At 42.2% G+C, this 27,169-nt stretch overlaps 1 protein-coding gene across 4 annotated transcripts in view; it reads right to left on the bottom strand.

The window, feature by feature from the left end:
* Positions 1-27,169, bottom strand: part of PCSK5 (proprotein convertase subtilisin/kexin type 5) — a 455,891-nt gene that overhangs the window by 395,969 nt on the left and 32,753 nt on the right. For all 4 annotated transcript variants that reach the window (XM_088019243.1, XM_028094318.2, XM_028094319.2 and 1 more), the window contains exon 2: positions 19,122-19,226. In XM_088019243.1, coding sequence (XP_087875369.1) covers positions 19,122-19,226 — 105 coding nt within the window. The remainder of the gene's footprint in view (positions 1-19,121; positions 19,227-27,169) is intronic.

Genomic DNA, 27,169 nt, shown 5'->3' with positions numbered 1-27,169 from the left:
GGCTGAAACTGGGTGAAAAGGAAAGAGTTCGTACTGAGAATCACAAAGTACACCAAGGCCAGAATCCAACTGTATGTTAATAGGAGGGACACACTCAGACACGCTTGATCATGTTGCGATCAGATATTACTGTTTTGTAAATATAGCTGTCTCTGCTTGTCCACGGTTTTGCTTTCCCCAGTTTCGGTCACCCACAGGCAACGGGGGTCCAGAAGCAGATGCTCCCCCTTCTGAGAAATTGCCAGAAAGTGAGGAGTAGCCTAACACAAGTCACAGCGCCTATGTCATTCCCCTCCCTTCATCTCACCTGATAGGCACTTTATCATCTCATATCTTCACAAGAAGGGTGAACATGGTACGACAAGATCTTCAGAGATCTTGAAAATTCAGGTAATTTTCATTCTAATATGTTGTTACAATTGTTCTGTTTCATTATTAGCTATTGTTAATCTCTTACTGTGTCTAATTTATAAGTTAAACTTTATCATGGGTATGTATGTATAGAAAGAAACAGTAAATACAGGGTTTGATACAATCTGCAATCTCAGGCATCCATTGATGGGGGGCTGGGAACGTATTTCTGGTGGATAAGGGGAAACAACTGTATAAAATGTGTTTGCAGATGGGTCGCTGCCTTATGCATGACTGAGGAGTTAGAGGCAACATGGTGCGGTGCTTAAGAACGTATAGACTGAAAGCTTTAGCTACTTATTAGTAAATATGCTTTGAGCAAGTTACTTAACCTCTCTGGGTCTTTATTTTCTGGTCTGTAAAATGGATAGACTAATAAACAGCATCTAATTCTCAGGGCTACCAGAGCATCAAATGATTTGAGTGAGTGCATGCATCAACAAGAGGGATATTATCTCAGATGGTGAAAAAAATCTTAGAAAATCATAATGGTCTGTGATCCTCTAAAGCTCAACCTTGACTGACAAAAACGTATCCCTTAGTATTTAAATCTTCTCATTATGGAGAAATTAAATGTAATTCAAATTCAATTTAATTTCGTTCATTTTAAATTGAATTAAATTTTTCTCCTTAGCAGGGCAATAATGAAACAAAGGTTGAGAAACACTGAGTTAGTATATATAAAGCACTTATAACACATAATAAGTATGCAGGAAGTATTTATTATGATGATTTTTATTCTGATTTTTAGTAGAAGCCATGTTATACACGGCTCCAATTAAATGCTATTGTTAAATTAATTGGAAGCTCCAGTTTAAAACTAAAGTTGAAGTGTTTTCACATATTTAACATCACTTAAATCATTAAAAATGACTTTAAAGTATGGGTGTTGGTGAAGGGGCTATCAAGACTGGGAGAAGGAAAGCTAATTTTCAGCCATGCTCGAGAGTTCCAGCCTAAACCATGTCAGTTGTTCTTTATAACTACTTTTCACCCTCGTACTTTTTATCTTCGTCAGAAAGAAGAAAGACAAAGGCAGGGAAAAGCATGGTGCTGGAAAACAGCCAACGCTTGGGTGAAGTGGCCTAGTCTTTCTGGGTCTGCTCCCTGGAAAGAAGTGCCCCTTTCTCAAAAGTTTGTCAAGAGCATCAAATGACAGTACTCAGGAACTGCATAACCCAGAGCTCAGCATACAGTAGGGGCTTGATAAATACTAGTTTTTCCTTCTAATTATGTATTTTGAATTACTATGAACCATAAAATGGAGTTTTGCTTTAGGATGCAGTCAGTATTCAGGGTAGAACTTAAAACATATTTGGAAGGAAGATGTTTATAGAGAGAAGGGAAGAAGGGAGAGAGGGAGGATGGAAAGACAGAAAGAAGGAAGGAAGGAGGGAGGGAGGGAGGGAGGGAGGGAGGAAGGAAGGAAGGAAGGAAGGAAGGAAGGAAGGAAGGAAGGAAGGAAGGAAGGAATTTCATTGTTCTGATAGAATGTGCAAGTAGACAGCATTTCAAAGATGTGTAGTCAACCGCTACTGAGTAAAGAACTATGTAAAGTACTAAGTAAAGTGTGCTCTCTCATAACTTTCCTTTCTCCCTGGAAAGTGCTGCACTGATCCAGTCTCCTGTCAAGAAAGCTCTAGAGCAAAAGAGTAGGGCAGCTTTTGAGGCCACACTCCCCGTGAGCTGGCTTGATGCGGTGGTTGCGCACTTCCAAGGGGCACGCGTGTATCCCCTTTGGTTTTCCCGAGTGCTAAATCCACTTGATCCATGCAGCCAAACCCCCACTTAACTCTCCTTAATAGTGACGTTCTGGAGAGCCAAGCATTTTAAGTGTAACAAATTGCCATTGTACCAGCTGCAATTATGAGTAAATTTGATCTTGAAAGAACCCAAGGCACTGTAACTCAATAACTTTGTAACAAAGCTATCGTTCTAATAAGGATAAAGTGCCACAGTGTTTTCCCCGGTGCTTCATCAGCTTCCTTTAACACCAGGAGTGGGGGAGGGAGATGTTCAAGGATGCACTGCCCCTCCCTCCCAGGAGGCTCATTAACCAACTTGTGTGCTTATAAATTCATAAGCCACATCAAGGTTTACAAACACAAAGACAGATGATTGATGTCAGCTGAGTGTTAAGAGTGACTGATGAACCTAATCTGAACAATAATGTACATATAAAGAAAAATGCTTCTCTGATGATAATCTCAGAAACTCTCACATGGGAGGCAAAAAAAAATCGGCCTGTTTTTAGAAACAATATACCAGGTATGTTGCAAAATCACTTGGTTTTCTATGTTTCCATGTACCGTTTAGCCATACAATTCAGATGGTCTATAATGTCACTATGTTATTATTTGAAGTTTATCAGCTTAATAGCTTCCAGTGCAATGATGAAAAGAAGTTTTCTGCAACACCATCCCCTTTTCCACCCCTGGCTTAAAGAGCGGAAGGAAGCTTCCCATCCCTCAGGGCTTTACTAAAAGCTCCTGAGTAAATTTCCATCTCTACCCTTAACTCTTATCACAGCGATAACACCACATCTTTTTTTCTTTTGTTAAGGTCTCATTATTCTGATTTACAGTTTCCAAAGTATGGGGATTTGACAGACGCTTAATCCATTTCTGTTGAATAATTAAGTGAGTAAATGAATAAAGCAAATATTTTTTTTTGTTATCCCCAACTCTATTATAAACGGGCATATGCACATACACACAGGCGCGCATGTGCATGTAAATAAAACTACCAAATTGTTTCTGCTTTCACAGAAAATGCGAGAAGCAAGAAGAGACAAGCAGGTCTCATCCTAGTAGGCACCTAGCAGCGGCTTCTTACATTTGGCACCGGATTTCTGGCCAAAACAAGAGCACAATCCTATGGTGAAATGCATCCCCTCAACATTCTCTCAGCTCACTGAACCCTGCATCACCCTGACTTACTGTTAAGCAATCTGACCTGGTATAACCACTGCTACATAGCAACCTGATGAAATATTTCTTGGTGGCTTCTTGGAGTCCTCCCTTCTCCCATATCCCCTTTTTCCCCAGTCTCGCTTTTCTTGCCTCCTCGCCATCAAATCTTGACCTTTAGTGCTCAAACCGGAAGGGTGGATTATACATTCTTGCTCCTGAGATGAAACTGCAAAATCAAAATTAGTTGCCCTGCCCAGCAAAGAAAGATACTCAAAACCCACTTGAAAAAAAAATCACCCATGAGACAGACATTTTAAACTATGAAATTCAAAGAGTTACTGAAATGTTATTCAGGTTCCCAAAGCCAATATGTCAACTGTAATGCATACTGGTAACTTGGGTTTACAAACTGCAGTGAGAGAACTAAGTTTTCTTCCAAGTCATACAATGCATATTTCCAGCAACCCCTGATTGTGCATTTGTCTTCTGTCTGGGAGTGGATTGAGAATTAACAAATAAATACCAAAACCTGCATAGTGGCAAATCTACCTCATTCCAGAGTTAAAAACACATTCCATTCAGTTGATCGTAGCTTTACTCATAATCACTGAAACCTGATATAACCCAAATGTCCTTCATTTGGTGAATGGATAAATTGGGGGTATATCCCCACAATGGAATACTACTCAGCAATAAAATGGAACAAACCACTGACGCACGCTGACACACACTCTCAAATGCATTATGCTAAGTGAAAGTATCCAGGCTCAGAAAGCTACATATTATATTATTCCATTCACAGGACATTCTAGAAAAGGCAACCATAGCAACAGAGAACAGATCAGTGCTTGTCAGAGCTGGGGATGGGGGGAGGGATTGACTATAAAGGAACCCAAGAGAATTTTTGGTGCTGATGAATTTTCGGCGTTGTAGATCTTGACCCTCGTGGTGGTGATATAACTATATACATTTATCAAATGTATAGAACTGCACCCTATAAAAGATAAATTTTACTCTCTGTATATTATGCCTTAATAAAAAAAAAAATAAGCCCTTCAAAACTAATTTATGGTGGGGGAAAAAAAAACAAACGGTGGTCGCCTCTGGGGGAAGACAACTGGCTGGAAGGAAAGGGGCTTGAGAGAAGCTTGCGGGGTGATGGGAACAGTCTATATCTCACAAGGGGTTCCGCTTATGTACGTGTACACACTGGTCACACCTCAAAGTCTCCATGTTTAACACCTGTGAGTTTCACTGTACGCAAATTTTATATCAAAAGAGAAAAACCTGAAAATAATGACATGCCACCTGAAGTATTTAGGAGGAAGAGGTGGATGTCTGCAATGTACTTTTAAATGCCTCGAAAAATTAGATGGATTAACAGATGAATAAAGACGGGCAGGTGCAGAGACATGTGATGAAGGAAGTATGTAAATGGTAATGGCGGAATCTAGATGCTAAGTATAGTGGTGTTCACTTTGGATTCTCTAATCTTGCTGTGCGCTTGAAAATTGTGGTTACGAAATAGGAAAAAATCCATTCTGAAGAACTAAAATATACATACAACCTAATGAGGATTTTAAAGGACTTAATAACAATGTATGCCATTAACTCTTGAAAAGACGTGAGCTATCATTTTTCTTACGACTATCCATTCCCGTCCTATAACATATTGTTCAGATTCAAAGCTTGTAAATGATGCCACAAATGCACAGCTGTGCCTGTCACTTCACAGGGTTTGTTCAACTACAAACTTGAATTAAACACACAAGGCTGAGCATGGGCTCTACTTATCCACTGATGATAGGAGAAAAGCGACCCTTACAGAATCCTAATTCCCTGCCACTGAATTCACTCACAGTGCAGGACTGGTGCAGAGGGAAGAATGGTCTATAATTTTATTCCCAATGATGTAAACCCTAACTTCTGAGCTATGGAGTCATGAAACAGAAAAAGGCCAACTTACTGACTGGTGATTCACCTTGCTCTCTTCATTCATCTTGCTATCAAGTCTACACGGGGCGCCTTTGCCCTCTCGGGGTAATTCAGCATCCTCAGATTCATGCCAGGCTGGACTTCTGACCTGTTCCTATCAGTTAATTCCATACACTGATTACAGCTTATTCCTATGAAGCTGGAACTCTTCCCGTGCAGGGGCATTGCCACAACTACACTGCTTTGAAATTTCCAAAATCTAGAAATCTACAGATTGTGTTGCTTTGCTTACAATCACACAATTCAAAAGCTGAGAGCTGATCAGAAGGCTGATGCTCTCATTTAAAATGCCCTGGTAGGGGTAGCTCCCAGGTTAGCCGTAGCAACCCTCTACCCAACACACACAAACACACACACTCTCTCTCTCTCTCTCTCCATTGTTGAGGTTTACGGGTCAGTTACACAAAGCTCAGGCTCTGAAAAAATTGGCTTTGTCTCTTGGAATCAAGAAAAGTTTGTGAAACGTTTCACAAGGGGCTGAAAGAGTTCGCCTTTCTACTAAAAAACAAAGAAGCAATCATTGTTGGGGCCGGGGCAGCAGGGGGAATTTGAGGGCTACATTATAGATACTATTATAAGCTGGGAAACTAATCGAAATGCCCCAACATACTATTGTCATGGGACACAGGTATCCCCGGCTTTTCAAAAGTTTGCACTAGGGGCGCCCGGGTGGCTCAGTCAGTTAGGCATCTGCCTTCGGCTCGGGTCATGATCCCAGGGTCCTGGGATCTAGTCCCACATCGGGCTCCCTGCTTAGCTTCTCCCTCTGCCTGCCGCTCCCCCCTGCTTGCACTCTTTCTGGCTCTCTCTCTCTAACTCTCTCTCAAAAAAATAAAAAAATCTAAAAATAAAAATAAAATAAATAAAATTAAAAAAAAACGTTTGCCCTACACTCCTTTGCTTTTGCAAAAGACCTACATTCGAACCTATTTTTGCCAATTGGAAGAAATCCAAAGAGTATTTTAAAAGCAAAAATAGAGCTCCGCGGTGATTTTGCGGTGAGCCGTTATAAAGGCAGAGCACCCCCCAAGCCACAAGCCTGGCACCGCCGAGCTCCTTCTCGGGGAACCACACTCAGCTCCTCCGCATCAAGCCGGCCACCATGGCTTTGAACTGTGTCTGGGAGCACCTGTGCTTTATCTCCATTTATTCTGTGCATCCAGTAGCAAGACATTTCCTAAGGTATCAGAAAAGCCTATGAAAGGTTGCTTTTGGGGTCTGGAAATGCTCAAATACTTTTTTTTTTCCATATAAATGAATGGTCACCGGTTCTTTGCTTTATGCCATTTTGTTCCTAGGAACGCCCCACTCAGACACAGGAGGAACTTGTCCTCGGATTTCGGTCGGTCTCCACTGACCTAAGCTGTGTCTCACTATGTCTCAGTATCACTAGGTTTTTTTTTTTCCTAATTGTGATCTCAAGATGATTTGGATATAATTTAGGGTTGCCAGACTAAATAATAACACAAGATGTTCAGTTAAATTTGCATTTCAAGGAAACAACAAATCATTTATTTTAGTGTAAATATGGCCCATGCATTATTTGGGTCATGCTCATATTAAAATGTGTTCTTTTAATTCCAGCAGCCCTAGGTGTAAATATAAACTTGACGTGAGTTAGTGAAAAGCTTTTAGAAGGCTTAAATGATGCCTTCAGAAGTCTCAGCATTACACTGTTGCCAGCTTATGGGATAGAAACTGAGGCTGAAAACAAGGTTTTTGGCTTCAGGCCTGGACTCCAGGTTTACTAGATGGTAAGCTCCCCGAGGGCAAGGGCTACATCTGCTTTTTTAGTTTTATCTCTGATGTCTGGCCCAGCACCTTGTACCCAATAAGCTCTCAAAATTATCCATGGGGAAAGGGAATGAATGTGTGACGTCTGATCTCTCTCTCGTGCTACCTCATTCCTAGAGGGCTTGTTTTCAGCTTTGTGTTAAAGAATGACCACAATTTTTCCCCAATCTTTCAAGAAATCTCCAACTTTGTCATTTTCTCTCTGTGCATAGATGGGTTGAAAAGGGGTTTCCCCTGGTTCAAAGGGTAAATCTGAAAAGCGTGTCTACATCTTAAGACACGTTACTAAGCTTGAGCTGGGGCTGAGCAAATTTGTTCTAAGGATACAGTCTTGTTACTCATCTGCTCACTCTGCTGGTCTTTCACACTCGGGTTTTTGTTTTGTTTTGTTTTGTTTTTCTGGAATAGCAGCTTGGGCCTGACAATTCATATATGAAAATGCTTGCTTAGCTTTGCCAATGGATTAAAAAACAATCTACATGTCCACCAACAATTTTCATTAATTGCGTCCCCCCTTGATTCAATCTGATCTTATTTTTGGCCTCTTCAGTTTCCCGCCTCCTACCCACATCCCCACCACCACCCTCCTGAGATATTGCTCATTTCTCATTTGTGCGGCCAGGCTTTTAAAAATTTGTTCTATTGTGTTGTCATTCCAGAAGGTATTTCATTTTCCTTTAGAAGAACTTGCATTAAGCAAGATGTCTTGCTATTTGATACGGCCTTCTTCTGAAATTCATGAACATCAGTAATAATACCTACCGTTCTTATTATCATACTCTTTTATCAGTGACAGATGTGTACGATGACAACAAAGAAGCAAGATTATTTGTTCCTCATTTATCATGTGCATTGCCTCAAGACTAACCTCAAGGTTCATCTCAAGTCTAATTGCACAATCAGCTCTTTCAGGTAAAACAGTGTCTTGGAGGAGAGCTCAATGTGCTAAGAAATACTCTAAGTACTGGGGAGAAATGGAGAAGGAGAAAGTTTGGAAAGACACTAGAAAGAGAATATGAAAAGGGCACATGGTGGGCACTGTGGACCAGCAGTAACATCACAAGTGACATTGGTTCAAGATGGTAATTAATGGATCAGAATGAACATTACAAAGTAGCTCATCTGCTCCATGATTTTATAAGTGAAATAAGCTCAATGAGGAGTGACATGCTAATAGCAATTCTGAGCGTAGTAGTAAAGCTGAGACCAGAATCCAAATATCACAAGCCCGGTCAATGGCTCTGATAACACAGAGCCTGTCCAGTTGGTTGCTCCCATGTCTGCAGCAAAATGAGACAGTACCATGCATGCCGCCATAAGAGGACTTAAGTTGTAGCAAAATTAAGAGAAAATCACAGAAGATTATAGCTTTATTATTGTCTCCATCATTGATTTTCCATAAAAATTAACATTCAAATATCATCCGTCCATTCATTCTTCTACTGATGGTCTTCCACATGCCAGATACTATGCTATCAAGAAAATAGCACAATTAACAAGATGTCTGGGGCTCCTGCCTCCAAAGACTTTATATCCTGGAAGGGGAAAACCAACCACAACCAAATAAAGAAACATATGGATTTGGGTTCAGGTAGATAACAAAGAGGAAAGTCACATGTCAAGGCTAGACAGTAGTTGGGCAGATGACATTGAGGGTCTACTTTAGGATGGGGGGCTGGGGAAGGGTCTTCAAAGGAGGTGACCTTTGCTTTGATACGTAAAAGATGAGAGATATCCATCGGAAAAGCCCAAAGGAAATGCATTCCAGGGAAAGGGAAAAAGAGAAAGAGTTTAGTGTTTTGAGAGGTAGAGAGGCCAAGGCGGCTAAGCGTAATAAGCAAAAAGGGGGCATTTCAAAAACTAGCTCGGGGAGGTAGGAAGAGGCCAGATCATGATGGCCTTTGAAGATCATTATGAAAAAAATGGATTTTATTCCCAAATCAATGGAAAGTCATTGAAATATTTGATCTTTGTACATCTTAAGAAGCATACTCTCAGTGGAATATGACCGTGGAGAAGAACAAGAGTGGAAATAGAGGCATTTGATGTGGTTCAGGTCAAAGACAGAGGGATTAACCAGACCCGTGGCGGCGCAGGAGAGGAAAGTCCACAGATTCGCAGACTGCTCTATTTCTGCGTGAGCAACTGGATAAATCACGGCGCCATTTGCTGGGAAGAAAAGGGCCGAGGACAAAGGTGATGTGTAGGAATTAAAAGTATCGTTATGTGTCATACTGTGTTTTATAGATGCTTACTAGACATCTAACTTGAGATGTCAGGTAGATGAGAGAAGGGGATATAAATTTGAAGCAAAGACACCAGCATAAAGGTAAGCCCTGGGCTCTCCAAAATTGATAGGTGAGGTGGATGGGGTGCCATTGACGACAAAGACAGAAGATGCAGGAGAGGCAAGACAAACCTGAAAGAATGTAGTCTCAAGAAATGGAGTCATTTTTCGAGAAGGAACAAATGATTGATCACTGTGTCAAAGGAAAGGTAGAGTCAGATAAGGACAGAGATAGACCCATGGGATTTGAGATCTCAGAGCACTGTCGATGTCAACAAAAGCAGATGCACTATAGTTTTTATAAAAAATCATACGGTGTGGAAGGTAACTATTAAGAGTCATTTTCATGTGTTTGTCTAGCCTTCCAAAACTACCCTGCATGAAACTACACCCACATACACACACAGGTCCTTTTTTTCGTCCTTTGAACCTAAAACATAAATGAGAACACCTCTTATATGTTCTTTTTATATCACTTATTTTGAAGAACTTTCCTTATCAGTCTGTATAGACTTAGAACATCATTTTATTGGCTACTTACTACTTTGTTTCAAGGGTTCAAGCTGCGCTTTTGACCTTTCCTTGCATTGTACAATTCATTATACTGTGTTGGACTCTACAGGTTCTCAAGTGTACTGTTTGTGTGCATTCATGAACAACGATGGATCTTCAAACGTGGAGGAGAATCAGACAGTTAAGTGATGACCCAACAGAGATCAGAGCTGGAACCAAAACTCAAAGATTCTTTCTGTTGCACCATATTGCCTCCTTTGATGTTGCAAGAATTGACTGACAAAGTCGGAGGGGGAGACGAACCATGAGAGACCATGGACTCTGAAAAACAAACTGAGGGTTCTAGAGGGGAGGGGGTGGGGGGATGGGTTAGCCTGGTGCTGGGTATTAAAGAGGGCACGTTCTGCGTGGAGCACTGGGTCTTATGCACAAACAATGAATCATGGAACACGACATCAAAAACTAATGATGTAATGTATGGTGATTAACATAACAATAAAAAAAGAATTGACTGACATTTGGTGGGACTGAGCACAAAAACAAAATTTACAAGCACTTATTAACAAATCAGGCCTTTTCAATGGTGATGTTCTAATTGGATTTCTTATTTACTCTTGCATTCATTAAAATAAATACATGGATCAGTATGATTTCTCTTCAAAGCCCGACAATTAAAATGGCTTTGGGATTTTGTGGTTGCTGCTAGTTTTTGTTTGTTGTTTGCTGTTTTCACTTACTCCTTAGGTTTGCTTACTAATTTCATCCCAACCTGCCCCCTGGCTCCAAAATTCCCTTCTTAAGACCTGTTATAGACTACATGTGTGTATCTCTCCCCCCAAAATTCATATGTTGAAACCTCTAATATCCAATGTGATGGTATTAGGAGGTGGGGCCTTTGGGAGAACAGGTCACAAGGGTGGAGCCCCCATGAGTGGGATGAGTGCCCTTATAAAGGAGACCCCAGAGAGCTCCCCTCCCCCTCCAGGAGACGCACCTCAGGAGAACAGCTGTCTGTGAACTAGGAAGTTAGCTCTCACCAGACACCGAATCCACCAGCACCTCGATCCTGGACTTCCCAGTCTCCAGGAGTATAAGAAATAAATTTCTGCTGACTAAGACAAGACCAATCTAGAAATTTAGAATGGTATCATCACCCTACATTTTCTAGCTCCAGCATCTACTTTTTTAGAACCAGACATCCTAGACATACTATCTAAACTAAGAAAATAATAAAGATTTCACATTTTTACCCTTCCTTCAAGCAGCTGACATGACTTCTGCAAAATCCCTGGCTACCCTACTCTGCCCCATCAAATCTCTCTTCCTATTTTCCACATGGCCATCACTTTATTTGCCAGTTGTTCTTTTCTTTGACTTACCCTGTTTCCTCCAACCTTCATTCCCTGTTAAGACTGTTTCTCCCAGCGCAGTTACAGGTGTCAGCAGAAAAGGGGGCAAAGCTCAAGCGAAGCTAGAACGAGACCTCCACCCTGTTCTCGGCAGTAGGAGCCTTTGCTACAGAACTTAAGTGACCTTAGGCCCAAAGGATCCTCATATTTCAACTTGGAGACTAAGACACAGAGAAAAATCACATTTGAGCCAATCAGGGGAGCATGATGCTGGTGTTCAGGTGAGGGTAAGACCCAAGCCAAGTTACGAAAATGCTGGAATCTTCCAAACCTTCCTCCCTTTCTCCCAACACAGCCTACTCAAGGGGTCACAAACAGGGATGTCTCTCGGCCACATTGTCTTTGGCCCACCAAATATTTTCAAACTTTCCAATTATTTGCCAACATTTAAAATCGGGAAGTGTGATGCAGCCATCTAGGCTTGCCGGTTCTCTGGAAGGGGCAGAACGAGCCAGCCTGCCCACATGACAAGTGGCTACAGCAAAGGGGTGGGGCCCCCTTCCGCACAGCAAGGGTTCTCCATTTTACTGTTTGCCCAATTATTTTCTATCTGGCCCATCTCACTCATTCTTGTTATCTGCACTCCCACTGTAGGCATGTGAGTTTATAACCTTTGAAAACCAAGGCCTGCCAAGTGCTCTCTAATAAAGATTTGGCAACATTTCCCACGTAGCTGAGAATTTTATTTTATTTTTTTAATTCACTCCTGCCTATAAGGGATTTGGGTCAAGACGGAAACCTTCCCGTCAGATAACCCAGTAGCATACAATCTGACTCTCCGATTTCTGACCATCCAGACATCTGGGAGACCTGGAAACAAGACAGGAAAGAAGGGGCGGTAGGGAACACAGTGGACTCTGCACCCACATACCTCCTTCTGTCTTCCTCATACTCCCAGCCACCCTGCCACCATAATTGTACCAAAGGTTGCAAACTTGTGAGTGGAATGCTTCTGCCAAGAACATATATGCATCCTAGTAGGGTTTTCAAAGACAAAGAAGTGCTACCAAAAATCAGACAGGACTTCACTATAATGGTTGCATGTCACGGCTGAAAAGGGGGTGACAAAGGTAGTCTGGAACAAGACAGCCCCCAATATGCCCCCTTGACCGCCATGTCCATGTCCTCCCTGTGCATCGTCGGGTGCAAGAGCATGCTGCTTCCAGAGGAATTCCTTCTCCGGATACTTAGCAAGTGCCGTTCACCAGTGAGATGCCGAGAGGCTTATGTGCAATGATCACGGTTACGATATATGCTGGGAACACAAGAAGCTCAGGCCCCTGGCTGAGAGAAGGCCGCTACTGTCATGCCCCCTCACCACGCCCAGGATCATCCCACAAAGCTTGATGAGTACCCCCCTGGGGCTGTCAGATTATAAAACTGCACCTCACAGAAGAAAGTCAAACCATTAAGTCATTACCACATTTAAAAGTAAAGAGCAGGAAATTAACCCGCCAAAGAAAACAGTTCGCAGAAGCAGCCTCTGGAATGAGGGCAGGCTGGGCAAGAGGAAACGGAGCATGGCCCGAAGAGGAAGCACCCGGACTCCGGTGAAGCCATCCCACAGCTGCGGCAGGCCAGATGGAATCTTCTGGGTGAAAAGGCGTGGCTGCGATTCATGCCTGTGAGCCAGGTAAGATGGAGTTCAGACACTTCTAAGCAATTGTTTCTCACTAAATGAGCTTTCTTTGCTTCCAAGGCTCTGCTAGGAGATCGGGTGCATGTGAACGGCTTCTAACTGGCTTGTCTCAGAGCTAAGAGCAAGAGGGAACGCAGGCGCTGTGGTCTCCATGGATCAATTAAAGATCCATCCCAAAGTGGACCTAAAATATTCCAAAATTACAAAGTGAATCCATGGGGGAGATTGGGGTTTGACTGAGAAGAAGTGGATTTGTACAGCGCCTCAGGAACAGGGCAGCTAGGTAGAGGGAGGGCCCCCCATATACTTCCTCCATCACATGATCGCAGGTCTTTCACCCTTGAGGCAACAAGAGAAAAAGGCCAGTCATCTGAAAACCAAGTCCTGGCCACAAGTGGTTCCAACCTGGGTTAGTAAAGAAACGCAACTTCCCAGTCTTCTTTCCCAGGGCTGATTTCCCTCTAATCTTGCTAACTACCTCCAAGCACTTCCTTTTCTCTCTTCCTTCCTTTCCTCAGATCCCTTTATTTGTCGCTGTACAATACTTGAATGCTCTGCCCGAAAGTTCTCTTCAGATGAAATGCCTTATGGATAAACGTCATGAATGGGCGCTCTCTCTGTGAGCTAAAGCCCTGCACTTAATTCTGGGCTGCATTTACAGAGGGACAATTGCTGCTCCCAGAGAAGAAGCAAGGGGCTCAGATATTTAATGAGCTGTTATGTATACGTCTGGAAGGCAAAAAAGAGATCCAACGGGTAGACGTTACAGGCAAGCCGGTTAGAACTCAACAAGTTAAATCTCTTCAATTATAGCAATGTTTGCTTTGCCCAGTACTGAACTCTTGTCACTGGGCATGCTTAACAGATCTGAAAAAAATCCCTCTTAAGAGCACACTGGAAGGTATGTCAGTCCTGGATAGGAAAGAGATTAAGTCTCAATCTAAGGATCCTACAATTCTGCAGTAAATAATATCATACGAATAGTTGCTCCATAATGAGATACATAGTCGTACACATCCATGCGATGGGGCAGTTTAACCAACATGAGTTTCAGGAAGAAACCAGACAGGAGAGGCGCCTATCCCTTACTCTGTAACAGAGGGTGGTGATTCTATCCTAGAGTTGGATAAAAACTGACCAGTCAACAGACTTGAACTCAGAAAAAGGGCTGGAAAAAATAAAAAGACTAAAAGGCCAGAACTTTCAAGATCAAATCTAATGAGCAAAAGGAGCTATGTTGTAAATTACACATGGATAAGATATGAGGACCGAACTTAATGGCAAGGGTTTTGGGGGGTTTTTTTTGTTTTTACGTTTTTTAGATTTTTAAATGCCTACTCTGATAGGAAATTTAGGATTCTAGTTTTTCTATTCTGGGTAAGAAGGAGGAGAATGAAAAATCCCACCTCTGCCCCAGCCCGTGTCCACATGGGCAGCACAAAATCTATAGAGAATTTCCATTCTGGGGCGCCTGGGTGGCTCAGTCAGTTAAGTGTCCAAATCTTGATTTCAGCTCAGGTGGTGATCTCAGGGTCATGAGATCCAGCTCCAACATCTGGCTCCACACTCAGTGGGGAGTTGGCCTGAGATTCTGTCCCTCCCCCCTCAGCCTCTCCCCCTGCTCACATGGCAACTCTCTCTCTTGCTCTCTTTCAAATAAATAAATAAATCTTAGAAAAAAAAAAAAAAAGAACTTCCATTCCAAAGCTCTCTACAGATGACAGCCTCCTTGACCAAATGCCACAGGGCTGGCAAAGATTTCTAAACAGATTAATGAGAGGCTTCTGAGAATGTTAACTCAAAACCATTGTTTCTGAAATTTAGCTTGGGTCTCTTGGAGCAAAAAGCTGGCCCGTCACAAAGAAAGGTATGGATACGAGTATTGCAAGACTCCCTGGTCCAACTGCTGTAATACGGTGCCAGTGTTTTCTGCAAAACTGTTATTACTGTACTAATGACACTGTCTTAGAAGTCTGTGCATCTCTGTCATTTAAAAAGCTAATCATAACATAATGTTAACATATGGAAACCAGGCTATTCTTGTTCTCTGGGCTCAATGTGCCCCAACTGACCACAGCGTTTTCTTAGCACCAGAAGATTGTTCTTACAACCCTCCTGGCTACTTGAGCACTTTCTTCTTTAGAACCCTCTAAATAAAAACAAAAGCGGGGGGGGGGGGGGACGTGCAATTTACTACATCAAGTAAAAGCCAGGATCTGTTTAGTGTACATATTCCCTGCAATTCACTGGTACGCCCTTTCTTAAGAAAATGACAATCAAAAGTAACTTCAATGCACCCCCAATGTTTGCCACCAAGCCAGTCCACGTGGTCCCATCACCCCGATCACATATGCATCTCCACTCTGGCACCCTAACCATCTACCATACATACACCTAACAGTCAAGAAAAGACCTTCCTAAGAAAGCGAGTCACATGGACGCTAGCTTTATCCCCCCAACGCAGGCTGCCGGGAGTGAAACATACAAAGTCAGCCCACACACATTCACGCCATCTCAAGGTTATCTCCCCATCAAACACTTATTCATTAGAAAGGGGAAACTAGGGCGCCTGAGTCGCTCAGTTGGTTAAGCGTCTGCCTTTGGCTCAGGTCATGATCCCAGGGTCATGGGATGGAACCCCGCATCCACTTCTCCCTCTCCCACTCCCCCTGCTTGTGTTCCCTCTTGCTGTGTCTCTCTCTGTCAAATAAATAAACAAAATCTTTTAAAAAGGGGAGGGGGAACTAGTCATTTTAACATAGAGAAGACTGGCAGACACTACGTGTGTCACCACCAAGGAACCAAAGTTAAAATCACGAGTAAGAAACCAAGTCAACATCACGCACTTCCTGATCTGAGGCACTAAGAGCCCAGCACTCCTCTGGTGTTTTTGCTAAACCTGAATTAATCATGACGTTAGATAATCTACAAAATAACAGTAACCTTCAAAAAGACCGTTAGCTGTTGGAGCACCTGGGTAGCTCAGGTGGTTAAGCATCGGACTTTTGATTTTGGCTCAGGTCATGATCTCTGGGTCCTGGGATAGAGCCGTGTGTTGGGCTCCACGCTCAGTGGGGAGTCCGCTCGAGGATGCTCCCCTTCTTTCTCTGGCCCTCCCCCCACTTACGTGTGCACATGCTCTCTCTCTCTAAAATAAATAAATTCTTAAAAAGAAAAAAGTGCTAGTTGTTGAAAGAAAAAAAAAAGAAAATGGAAAGAAGTATGGCACAATCTACAAAGGGGACATGGGACAAATGACAGCTAGATGCGCTCTTGGCCCAGAAAAGAGACAACTGGAAAAACTTGAATGAAATCTGTAGATTGGATAAGAATATTAAATCATTGTTAATATCCAGATTTTTACCAGAATGTTAACTGTCCTTCCGGTTATAATAACAGAATGTCCTTGGTTTGAGTAAATACACAGTGAAGTCCATAAAGTCATAGGGGCATCATGTGTGTAATTTGCTCCCAAATTTTCAGAAAAAAACTATATATATGGATTTGTAAACATACCTATATGTGTGTGTGTGGGTGCGTTTGTGTATAAAGAGGAGAGAGAGAATATGATCAAGTAGGTATGGTAAAATGTAAAACATAAACATTAACATTTGGGGAAGGTGGGAAGCTTACATAGGGATTCCTCACAACATTTCTGTGACTTCCCCAAGTAAAAAGGTTTTCAAGATTAAAAAATAATAATAATGACCCAAGTGGGCCTGAGCTCTTCGAGGACAGAACTAGAAAAGGAGGGGGAATATAGTGCACGTCCATCCCATTTGCTCCCCCCCATCCCCAACACCTGAGAAGCATTGGATTGTTCTGGGTTTCTCTGACAGCCACTGTGGAAGCCTGCAGTGAGCTCCCCTCTGGCACCACTATGTCTCCAAATCCCCAGAGCCAAACAGAGGGCCTACCATCTACTACTGGCTCAAGAAATGGCCACTGAATGAATGAATGAGCTGTAAGAAGTATCTGAAAGAAACTGTGGGCAGCCCCCATCATGGTGCTCCAGCTGCAAAGTCGGTAGGATTATGGCCCTCTTGTATAAATGGCTGGGTGGGAATGAGGGGCAGGAGGCATCCAAATAAAAAGTAAGATATGGCTCTCCAAAGGGGTGTTCTTTTTATTGAGGAGGAAGGGTAACTGAGCATGTGCCCTAGAACTGTCCTGAAATGGCCCTACTCTCTGGACTGGGTGAGGAAGGGCATACATTCCAGGTATGATGTGCACCAGCATCCAAGTTCTCTGTGGGATCCTGCATAAGCTATCTGATGCACCAAGATGAAAAGGAATGAAGACCAGGGAGGGGTGCCTGAATGGCTCAGTCAGTTAAACATCAACTCTTGGCTTCAGCTCAGGTCGAGATCTCATGGGTTGTGGGACTGAGCCCCACGTCAAGCTCCACGCTCAGCGGGGAGGTGGCTTGAAGGGTCTCTGCCTCTGTCCCTCCCCCCACTCTCTCTCTCTCCCTCTCTCTCTCTTTCTCAAATAAAGCTAAAAAAAAAAAAAAAAGAAGAAGACAACATGAAGACCAAGATTCCCCAAGATGGCATTAAAGACTGAAGCAACTCCATATTCAGTAAATACTTCATTATGAACACAATGCCTCATTACATTCTGTTCTTACCTCCCAAACCAACTAGCACTTGGTTTCTCAAATTCACACTGACTACACACATGAGGTATGAAATTGGAATCATTTTAATTGCCAAAGTTCAAGAAAGCTTCAAAAAAAGTTGTTTAGCAGATGAAAAAACGTGACTTTGCTTCAAAAATTTAGCTAATTCAAGAACATCCCAACAGATTGCTTTTCCAGAGACATTCAATTCTGAATAGAGATGAAGGGGGAAAAAAAAAAATACAATCCTCAGGCCACTGGAGTGTAAGTCTTAGGGGATGCTCCTATAATCCCAAATTGGGTTATAGAAAATTGGGACCTACAAGAAATGTGCTTTCTCGAATGACCAAGATACAATTTCACAATCATGAACAACCATGTGATAATATTCCAGAAACAAATTAAACAAGGCAAACCGTGGCACATAACAGAGGGCAGGACTCCAAACTGCAAACCTGATTTGCATATTAATGCAAACAAGGACTTTTTGCTTTAATGAGGAATACAATTTTCATGGCATCTGTAGGTGAGATTGCCATGCTCACTTGTACGGACTTGTTCACCAATTTATATGAAAATGAGTTCATGTGGCAATGAACATAATGGGGGTGGAAAAAAAGCCCTCCTAATCAATAAGTAATCAACAGTGAGCCCACAAAGGAACTGGGGCAGGCTGGTACAGCTGCCTTCTCCGTTTTACTTGCCACATATGGGGGGCCAAGGAGGTCCCCCTCAGAGTCCGTGCCTTCCTCTAATTTAATAAGGATATGTGTGTGTGTAACCCACCCCCTGACTGTTAGTTGCCAGTTACTGGTTGGTTTGTCCCTAACACCCTTCAGCTTCCTATCTCCCAGTCCAAAGCTGTGCCACCTCTCCAGAATGGAGTGGGAGAATGTGGATGTATCATATCTCCTTCTAGGTACTCCCAAGGGGATGTTGTCTATATAACCCCAAAGGACATGGAGTAAAGACAACGTGCAAGAAAACTACTTGATGAGCCCTACCCCAAAACCAGCAGCCAGCTTCTATCCCTTCTGTATTCAGTATCCCTCCCGTCCCAGACACGATCTAGTCTTCAGGCGGCCAAAGGCATGGCTCTATCAACGTTAGACGAAATTGCGAGGATCCATGGTGCCCTGATGCCTGACCTAAGGATTTAGTTAGGGACCCCTCTATGGAGTTTGGCTAGAACCTCAGATCTACATGCAAATCAGTAAGATGGTGTGGTATTCTTACTATTTCAACACTTCTGAATCAATTAGCATCTCCCCTTGCACACACTCCCCCCTTCTCCATGAGAACCCATACTTATGATACCCCTGAACTGTCGTACCAGTGGGATGATAATGGCAGTTCAGTGAAAATCAAGCGATCGTCCATTTTTGTCCAAAGCAGAAGCCAAGACATTCGACCAAAGGATAATAGGATGGCTTCCCGAAACGTGAGTCTTCACGCTGGTCATCAGTTCCTAGTGTGCTATTACCAATGAAAAATGCAGAAGCTTTCGCCTCTTGGTCCCCACCCAACTGGTTCTTCTTACCTTTGGTTCCATTGAAATGAAACTGTGGGTTCCTCTGCTCGAGAGAACTGACCTTTTAATCGTCCTGCTATGGTAGAAGTGGTAGTAGTCCTTTAGGGCCCCGATCTGCAAAGACAGGAGGGAAGCACAAGGGGAGTTAGTGGGAGTTAAAGGAAGCCTTCTCTTTTCCCGTTTCATTAAAATAAGAACACAAAACAAAACAAAACAAAACAAAGGTCCATAAATTATGCAGTTGCCTCTATGCTTAAATGTTACTTGAACCTTGGTGATCACTTTTCCAAAGAAGGACAGGTGACATGAAATGGAGTGTCCTTGAGGCAGTGACTGAGGAACTGAAGATTATAATGGGGCAGCTTAGCCTCTCCATATCTCCCTTTTAATGTTTAATTTATATGCAGCATTTTAAGTAATTCTATATCCATTTATATCCAAATGTGGGAAAGAGAAAAAAAAATCAAATAGCTATCTGGTTATAAAAACACACTGCATTCTGTTTGCTCTGAGAAATGTACAATGAAGGACCTTGTTAGATTATTTATATCATCAATTTGAAACAAGTCCTGAGCAGTTGGTCATTCACAAAGAAGACACCTCTTAGTTTCCTGACTTAAGTCGGCAGTATAACTACATGGCAGTTATGCATTTAATCACAAACTAAAAGTAGGATGGCGGTGTCTGCAATGAGGCGAAGATCACATATCCTACCTACCAACTAAGCATCCTGTGTAAAAGGAGTTCAATCCACTGTCTTTGCGAGCACCTCTTTTAACAGACTCATCTTCTCATCTGTGTACCCCTCTCTTGCATTGAAAGCAGTTAGGTCTGTTTAGGATAGCTTTGAAAATAAGTCACTGGCACTTCCGGAAAACAAACAAAATCCCAGATAATCATATTCTCTCAGCAGATTATCAGATGTGGGTCACATGCATGGAAATTGAACAATATACCAAATGGAGACAGAAGAGCCTGGTTCTCGCTCCAGCTGACACTGCTCAGAAGTGGCTTCTGGGCTAAATCCCACATGTCTCCATTTCCATTCCTATAAAACCAGGCGTCAGGCTAGTTAACTTCTAAGATCACTGCAGCCCTCAAATTCCAACAAAGTCCCTTCTTTGAGACGGACACTTTTTTTTTTTTTTTTTTGCTTTGCACAAGTACATCAAATGGACTATTTCTCCAGAACACCATGGCTCTGCCCTAAAACAATGACCATTAACAGGATGTTTTCCAATTGGGACAATTCAAAAGTTGGCTTTCTTAATTAAAAAAAAAAAAAAAAAGTCATTGGCCCAGCTTCATTTTCCAGATAAAAGGTTTATTTTTTTAGTTCTCTTCTTTCCATCAATTCTCAATCATCATCCCCCCCCCCAATGATGATGATCAACCCAAATACGGTGCCACTGAGAAGTGCCCCCCGCACTGGGACTTTACACTCTATATGAATGTCTCTAATCATCATTAGATCTGACAATCTGAACTCACAAGTTTTTAACTCAAGTGGAAACTGCCCAGATGCACACAGAAAAGATTGGGAACTCTGAGACAGCAGCAAACAATGAGAAAGAGGACACAGATGCTAGCCTAAGGGTCCAAAAGGGCTTCAAGGAGGGATTTACAGGACAGTTTTAAGATTCCAGAGGACTAAGGGTAGAACTCACAATGGGCTGCGTAATCCTTTATAAGAAAATCTTAAAATCCCAAGGAGCTTAAAGCTTTCATCTCATGTAGCTTTTGTCAAGAGTGCTCCTTGGGTAAACACAGTAGTTTTTGTGGAAAGGGACATAAAATCTTTGGGGAAGAACTTTATACAGAACCTATCACCAGTGTGAAAAAAGGTCCGTGAGTTTCAGACCATGTCCATGCAACTATAATGGAACCTCTTTGATTATAGGAAATAACTGAATTCAACTGGACCATTAAACTCAAATGTGGATGACATATGCCCTGGAGATATAATTCTGATCCTTTGTGGCTTCTTTGGTAAAGACTCAAATCCTGGACTTATGTAGCATTTACGAAGGTGGAAAACAGAACCCCTGCCCTGACTTAGCATGCTTTGGGATGTTGGATACATCACTTAACTATTTTGGGCCTTGGTTCCTCAACTGTAAAATAAGGACACAGGAGGTAGAGTGGACAGAGACTGGCTGTCAGAGTCAAATGGGGGATAAAAATGTGTATGGGTGAATGTGGTTATAAGGACTGAACATAGTAACAGGTGCATTGCCTGGTCAAGTCACTGCCAGGCACAGAGTGTCAGATTGCTGGTTTCCCTTCTAAATTTAAATTTCAGCCCCACTTTCTCTCACCTCCTATCCTGCAATCCCTTACCTCCATCCTTTGGTCAGAATTTCTCTTGGTGTACCCTGGTATCACCTCTTAACTTCCCTCATCTTCACTGACCAAAGTCAGAAAGTCTGACTCACGGTTGGTGAGGATGGAGGCACGAAAGCAGCATACACAGCATTGGTAAAGAGCATTCCCTGGGACAACTGTTTTGAAAGCCATTTGGTGATATCAATACAATTATAAACTGGACCTAACCTTTGACCCAGCGTTTCCACTTCTAAGCATTTCTTGTACAGATATAGTCACTTCTGTATAAGAACAGGTGTTAGAGCAATTGTGTAAAGCAAAATCATTCAAACAACTAGCTATAATCAGTAGGTGTTTGGTTCTATATGAACTAAAATAAATTATCTCGAAGGAGAGGGAGGGAGGCGGGAAGGAAGGAGAGAGAGAGAGAGAGAGAGAAGGAGGAAAGGAGAAAATATGACCCCATTTGTGTAGGTGAACAAAGAAAGAATCTGTATTACATATATGCTTATATGCATAGATATTTCAGGAAATTTGACCTACAAAGAGAGGCTTTCTTTTCATTGTTTATGCGTATGTATTATTTTTAAATTAAAAAAAACTAATTAAAAATGAAAGAAATAACAACTAAATGAACTAGCATGCACACACAAATCCCACATACTCTTCCGGGGGCAAATCTGCTCCCCAAAGTCCGTGCGCCTGGTACAGGGCCACCTGTCTCCAGGCCATGAAATCTCTCTAGTGGGAAGCTGTACTTTATCTCCTCCTTTACAGGGATACTGTTTCTTCTATAGAGTTGGGGAATGGTGTTCTGTGACTGACTGATGTCTCATTGACTAAATGTCTACCATGTGCCAGGAATCTTATGGCTCTTCTGCTTATCATATTTCACTTAATTCCCCCAGGAACCCTGGAAGATAAATATCATTACCTCCACTTTGATAAATGAAGTTACTGAGGCTCAGGGAGTGCCCACACGTACACAGCTAGTATGGTGAGGGATGTAAATCCCTGCTGAATGGCTAGCTAGCATCTGAACTTAGGTTGCATGGTGCATCCTACAGGTGGGCTCGTTCCAGCATCCTTCCGGGAGCTTTCCTGCACTGCAGAGCTAAAGAGCTCAACTCTGTGCAGCCAGAGTTCTGATGTGATTAAGGTTCTGCCAAACAAAGGCAGACTACAGCATCCTGGGCGGGGCTCTTGGAAGCCTTTATGTGTTTAGTGGTCGTGGTGGCAGAGGTCTTAATGCTGGCTGCTAGCTTTCTGCGCATTTGTTTGTAGAATGTAGAACTTTGATCATGCTGAAGAGCCGCTTGGGAGCCTGGCAGGAGCCAGCAGCTTGGAGAATGGGCGCAACAACGCCCGTTGTTTTGTCGGTAAATTGGCAAGAGATTATCAAAGAGCTATGGGGGCAACAGAGGGTAGCTTCCTCATTCCTCAGCAAAAAGCTGAGGATGAAGCAGCAACTCTTGGGAAGGCCCATTCTGTGATGTGGCGTTGGGGGACATTTCTGAAAGCTTTGCCTTCTCGAATGATTCTACAAGCCATTTAATAGTCTATACCGAATGCCTTCCAAAGTAGAATGACTAGTGGATTCTGCAGTAGGCTCCCTACTAAATCTAAAATTGGATAGCTCAAAACTTCTGAAAAAGTAGCTACATTTACACAATCTTATACAACTTTGAGACCCTCCAAGTTATGTATCTCCTGAGTCATGAACAGTTATAGGCACCAGTGAGGCCCAGGCCCCGGGTGACTCACTGTATTCTGACCACCTGTTAGATGAACACACTTGCTTCTAGTCTTCTCAGAGCCATACGCACCAACCTCCTCTCTCAAATCTGTTTTCTACACCACAGCCAGAAAAAGGCCACAAAATGCAAATTTGGTCATACTCCTGCCTAAAATTTGTAGGGGCTTCCCTCTGCTCTGAAAAGAAAAAGTAATAGTTAACATTGAATATTACTTAACACTATAGTTTGTAACTATAATATAAGATCATATTAACATCAATGCCATGCCAAGAACTCCCCTACGGGCTTTACCTAAGTCACTGAATGAAGACCATTATCCTCCTCTGACCCATGGCACCTGCAGAATCCGGCTCTCTGGCCTTACTTCAAATCACACAGACTCTCCATCCTCTAGACTCTGGCCTCGAAGAGTTCCCTGACTCAGATTTGCTGTTCCCTTTACCTGCAGGACAACCTTCTTCCCCGCCTCCACCCTCTCCACCTGGCTTCCCTCTTCCTTGTCCTCTATGTGTCACCTCAAGTAGGAAGTCTTCAAACCCTCCAGGCCAGGTGAGGTTCCACTGCCTCACAGAATCATAAAACATAGGCCTGTGGTTATACTTCGATCAGTACAATGATCTGTTTAATGGCTGCACCCCCACCTGCATGCCTGTATGTTCTGATGAGACAGAGACACATCTGTCGTGCTTACACTTTGTTTCCAGCTCCTACTATATGGCTCAACACGTAATAGGTTCTCAACAAAGACTGCGGAGTGGATGCTATGAACATCAGAATCCTCGAGCTGCTAAAATTGCATACGTTAGACCTACGGAGGATTCAAAATCTCTGGTGTGAGTATAATAGGACTATCCAATCAAGGTTAATTTCAGCAAAAATAGTTTAATTCCACTTTAACTGAAGTACCAAATCTGCCAGGGTTATGGTTCAGAAGGTTGTAGGCAGAGACATCATTATTCTTTTCTTTCTTTCTTTCTTTTCTGCTGCAAGACAACAGCTAAGGAGTAGCGCCTGTTAGTTCCATCATTCTACATCATTCAAACAAAATAATCTGTCGCCTTGCAGAGTTATAGACATTTTTATATCTAAATATATATATTTAAAAGCATGTTTATGTCTCTTGTCTATTAATATGCATGTCCCTTATTGGTGAGAATTGTGTCTTTCATAGTCTTCCAACAGCACTGAGCATGCTGAGGGCATTTAATAAACATTAAGAAGAAAAATGTCATAACATGTTGAGAGCTATTCAGAAGAAAAGACAGGGTATGAAAACAAAGCAGTAATATTATCTATAAGCAGACATTCCACCCAGCTCCTCCAGGGTAATGTAAAACAAAAGATGACTGTGTGTGTATATGTTACCCAATACCAACAAGGGCTAAAACAAGAAGCAATATGTAACTAATGTAGGGAGGTTTTATAAATAAATCAGAAACCATAGGCATATACGAAGTATAAAAGCAATAGGAGAATAGCCATAGCTCAACCTTTCCCTTAATCCCACATAAAGGAAGGAGAGTAATTCCTTCCCTCTTGACCCTCTTAAGCTCCTTTTCTCTACAGTCATGCACAAAACACTCTTCCCTACCTAGCAACACAACTCTATACAACACTAAGCCAATAAATTTCATCTTTTGCTCCCAATTCTGTCAAGCGTTTGTGCCTTTTCTTCCTTAGTGGTAGCCTCTCATCCTTGCACCCAGAATTCTCCTATCGTGACCCTTTCTCAAGCCAAACTCTTCTTAGAAAAGGTTTCTTTAATGAACTATTTTATACTAAGGTGTAAATGACTGGTAAGACTCAATGTCTTGGTTCTTCCAGGAACAACTGCATTTGATCAGAAAATTAAAACTTAAGCCAAATAAATGAGACCATTGTGTTTATAATTTCCAAAAACAATCCTTGTCAGAAAACAATTATTGGAGGGTTTTTGCTTTTGGTTTTGTTTTTCTGCTAGCAAGAGGGAACCTTCCCTGTGTACCTAAATTCTTATGTCACAAGGGAGCTATAGACTTCTGAGCAGAGTTAGGAGCCAGAAGACTTATGTTTTGCAATGGCTTTGACCCCAGTGAGGAGCTGTGTGGCCTTCCTGAATTCATTCACCACCAACAGTCTCACCAATGCTTGTGACTAAAATCCCCTCAAGTCTAATGACTCCAGTCATATAGGTGGCAAATTTTTTATACATAGTTCTATGTATAAAAAAACCAACATGAACCATGTTGGTTTTCCCAGGACTGAGGTGTTTCCAGAGACACAGAATTTTTCAATACTTAAACTGGGGCAGTCCCCATCAAATCTGGTCACCCTGATTATGAAGCAGCAAGGTCAAGGGCCCTGTGGCCACCTCAATAAAACTTGTCTGCCTTGTTCTCCCTCCTGCCCTCTCCAATTTATACATTTATCCAAATTCTGAACTCCCTTTTGAAAAGCTATTTATCTCCACTCCAGAAATTTTTTTAAATGGGTAAAAATTTGAAAAGACATCTCACAAAAGAAGATATACAAACAGCCAATAAGCAGGTAAAAAGATGCTCAAATGCAAATTAATATCGTAAAAGCACTGTACACACACCAAAATGGTTACAGTCCAAAGGATGGACAATACCAAGCTCTGATGAGATGGTGGAGAATTGGAGGTCTCACACATTGCTAGTGGGAGTATAAAATGGTTCAACATCTTTGGAAAATCGTTTGGTAATTTCTTATGAAACACATATCCTCTTCATGACCCAGACACTTCATTTCTAGGTATTTACTCAAAAAAAAGGAAACCCTATTTTGAAACAAAACTCATACACAAATGTTTACAGCACCTTTCTTAATAACAGTCCCACACTGGAAACAATGCAAGTATCCATCAACAAGTAGATGGAAAAATAAATCGTGGTATATCCATACAGTGGAAGGAGCCGCAATAAAAAGGAACAAACTACTGATAAAGGTGACAACGTGGATGAATTTCAAAACATCATGCTGACGCAAAAGAACACACATGGCGTAGTTCCACTGATATGAAATCCTAGGACAGGTAATCTATGATGACAGAAGACAGATCAGTGACAATCTGGGTGTGGAGTGGGGATCGACCTGGAAAACCTGGAGAAATTCGGAATGTTGGGAATATTCAGTATCTTTATTATAGTGGTAATTACATGGGTAACAAGTGCTTCCGTGACCTAGAACCAGCTCATCATAGGCTTACGAGGTCCATTTTCATATCTTCCCAACAGCCTGTCCAATGACATCACATTGAGGACTTGAAATCAACAACGACGGAAGTATTAACATATCAAGAAAAATTGGCAAAGACTACAAATTAGGGCTTCTTTCCCTCCTGATAAGTCACTTGTTAGTATTTATCAGCCCACCATGGGGTATAGAGATAGGTTAACACTCATCCCACCTTCTACAGAAATGGCTGCATTTGGAGGTATGTAAATTAGACATCAATAACAGTGATTTGGAAAGTTATAAATTCCCCTCTACTGACGTTCTGTAGAATGACACAGATTGGAAAACTTAAGAACCCAGTTACCTGGGGCTGGAATCTACCTTCCAGCTCACACCTCATCCCGCCTCCTCAGGTTAGATGGGGAAAAACCAAGTCACCAAGGCCATTGTTCTTGCAGACCAACCTCGTCCGATGCCCAAAGTTGGAAAGTCAGAAACTTTAACTTGCTGAATTCCATTTGCACTTACAGACACAGCACCTGGATAAGTGGCTTCTCTTTCATTTAAATGCTGACTGTGATGCCTCTTCTGTGCTCTCCCAAGAATATTAAAACCACTATAATAATTTGCCTTCTGTGTTCCAGACTCTATAACATTCAAAATAGAACCAAAGAGAGGTTGGCCATGACTGCTTTCAACCGTAGGGTCTCTGCACCTGATTTTCCTCTGCCTGGAACACTCTTCTAAATCTTTATGACTCACACTCTCTTTGCTTTCAGATCTTTGGTCGAATGTCCC

This window comes from Eumetopias jubatus, unplaced genomic scaffold (assembly GCF_037043125.1).
Source record: "Eumetopias jubatus isolate StellerSeaLion01/CBP00866 unplaced genomic scaffold, mEumJub1_p1.0 scaffold_15, whole genome shotgun sequence".
NCBI lineage: Eukaryota > Metazoa > Chordata > Mammalia > Carnivora > Otariidae > Eumetopias > Eumetopias jubatus.
The sequence above is the reverse complement of the archived record's forward strand: the minus strand, read 5'-3'. Positions and strand labels throughout refer to the sequence as shown.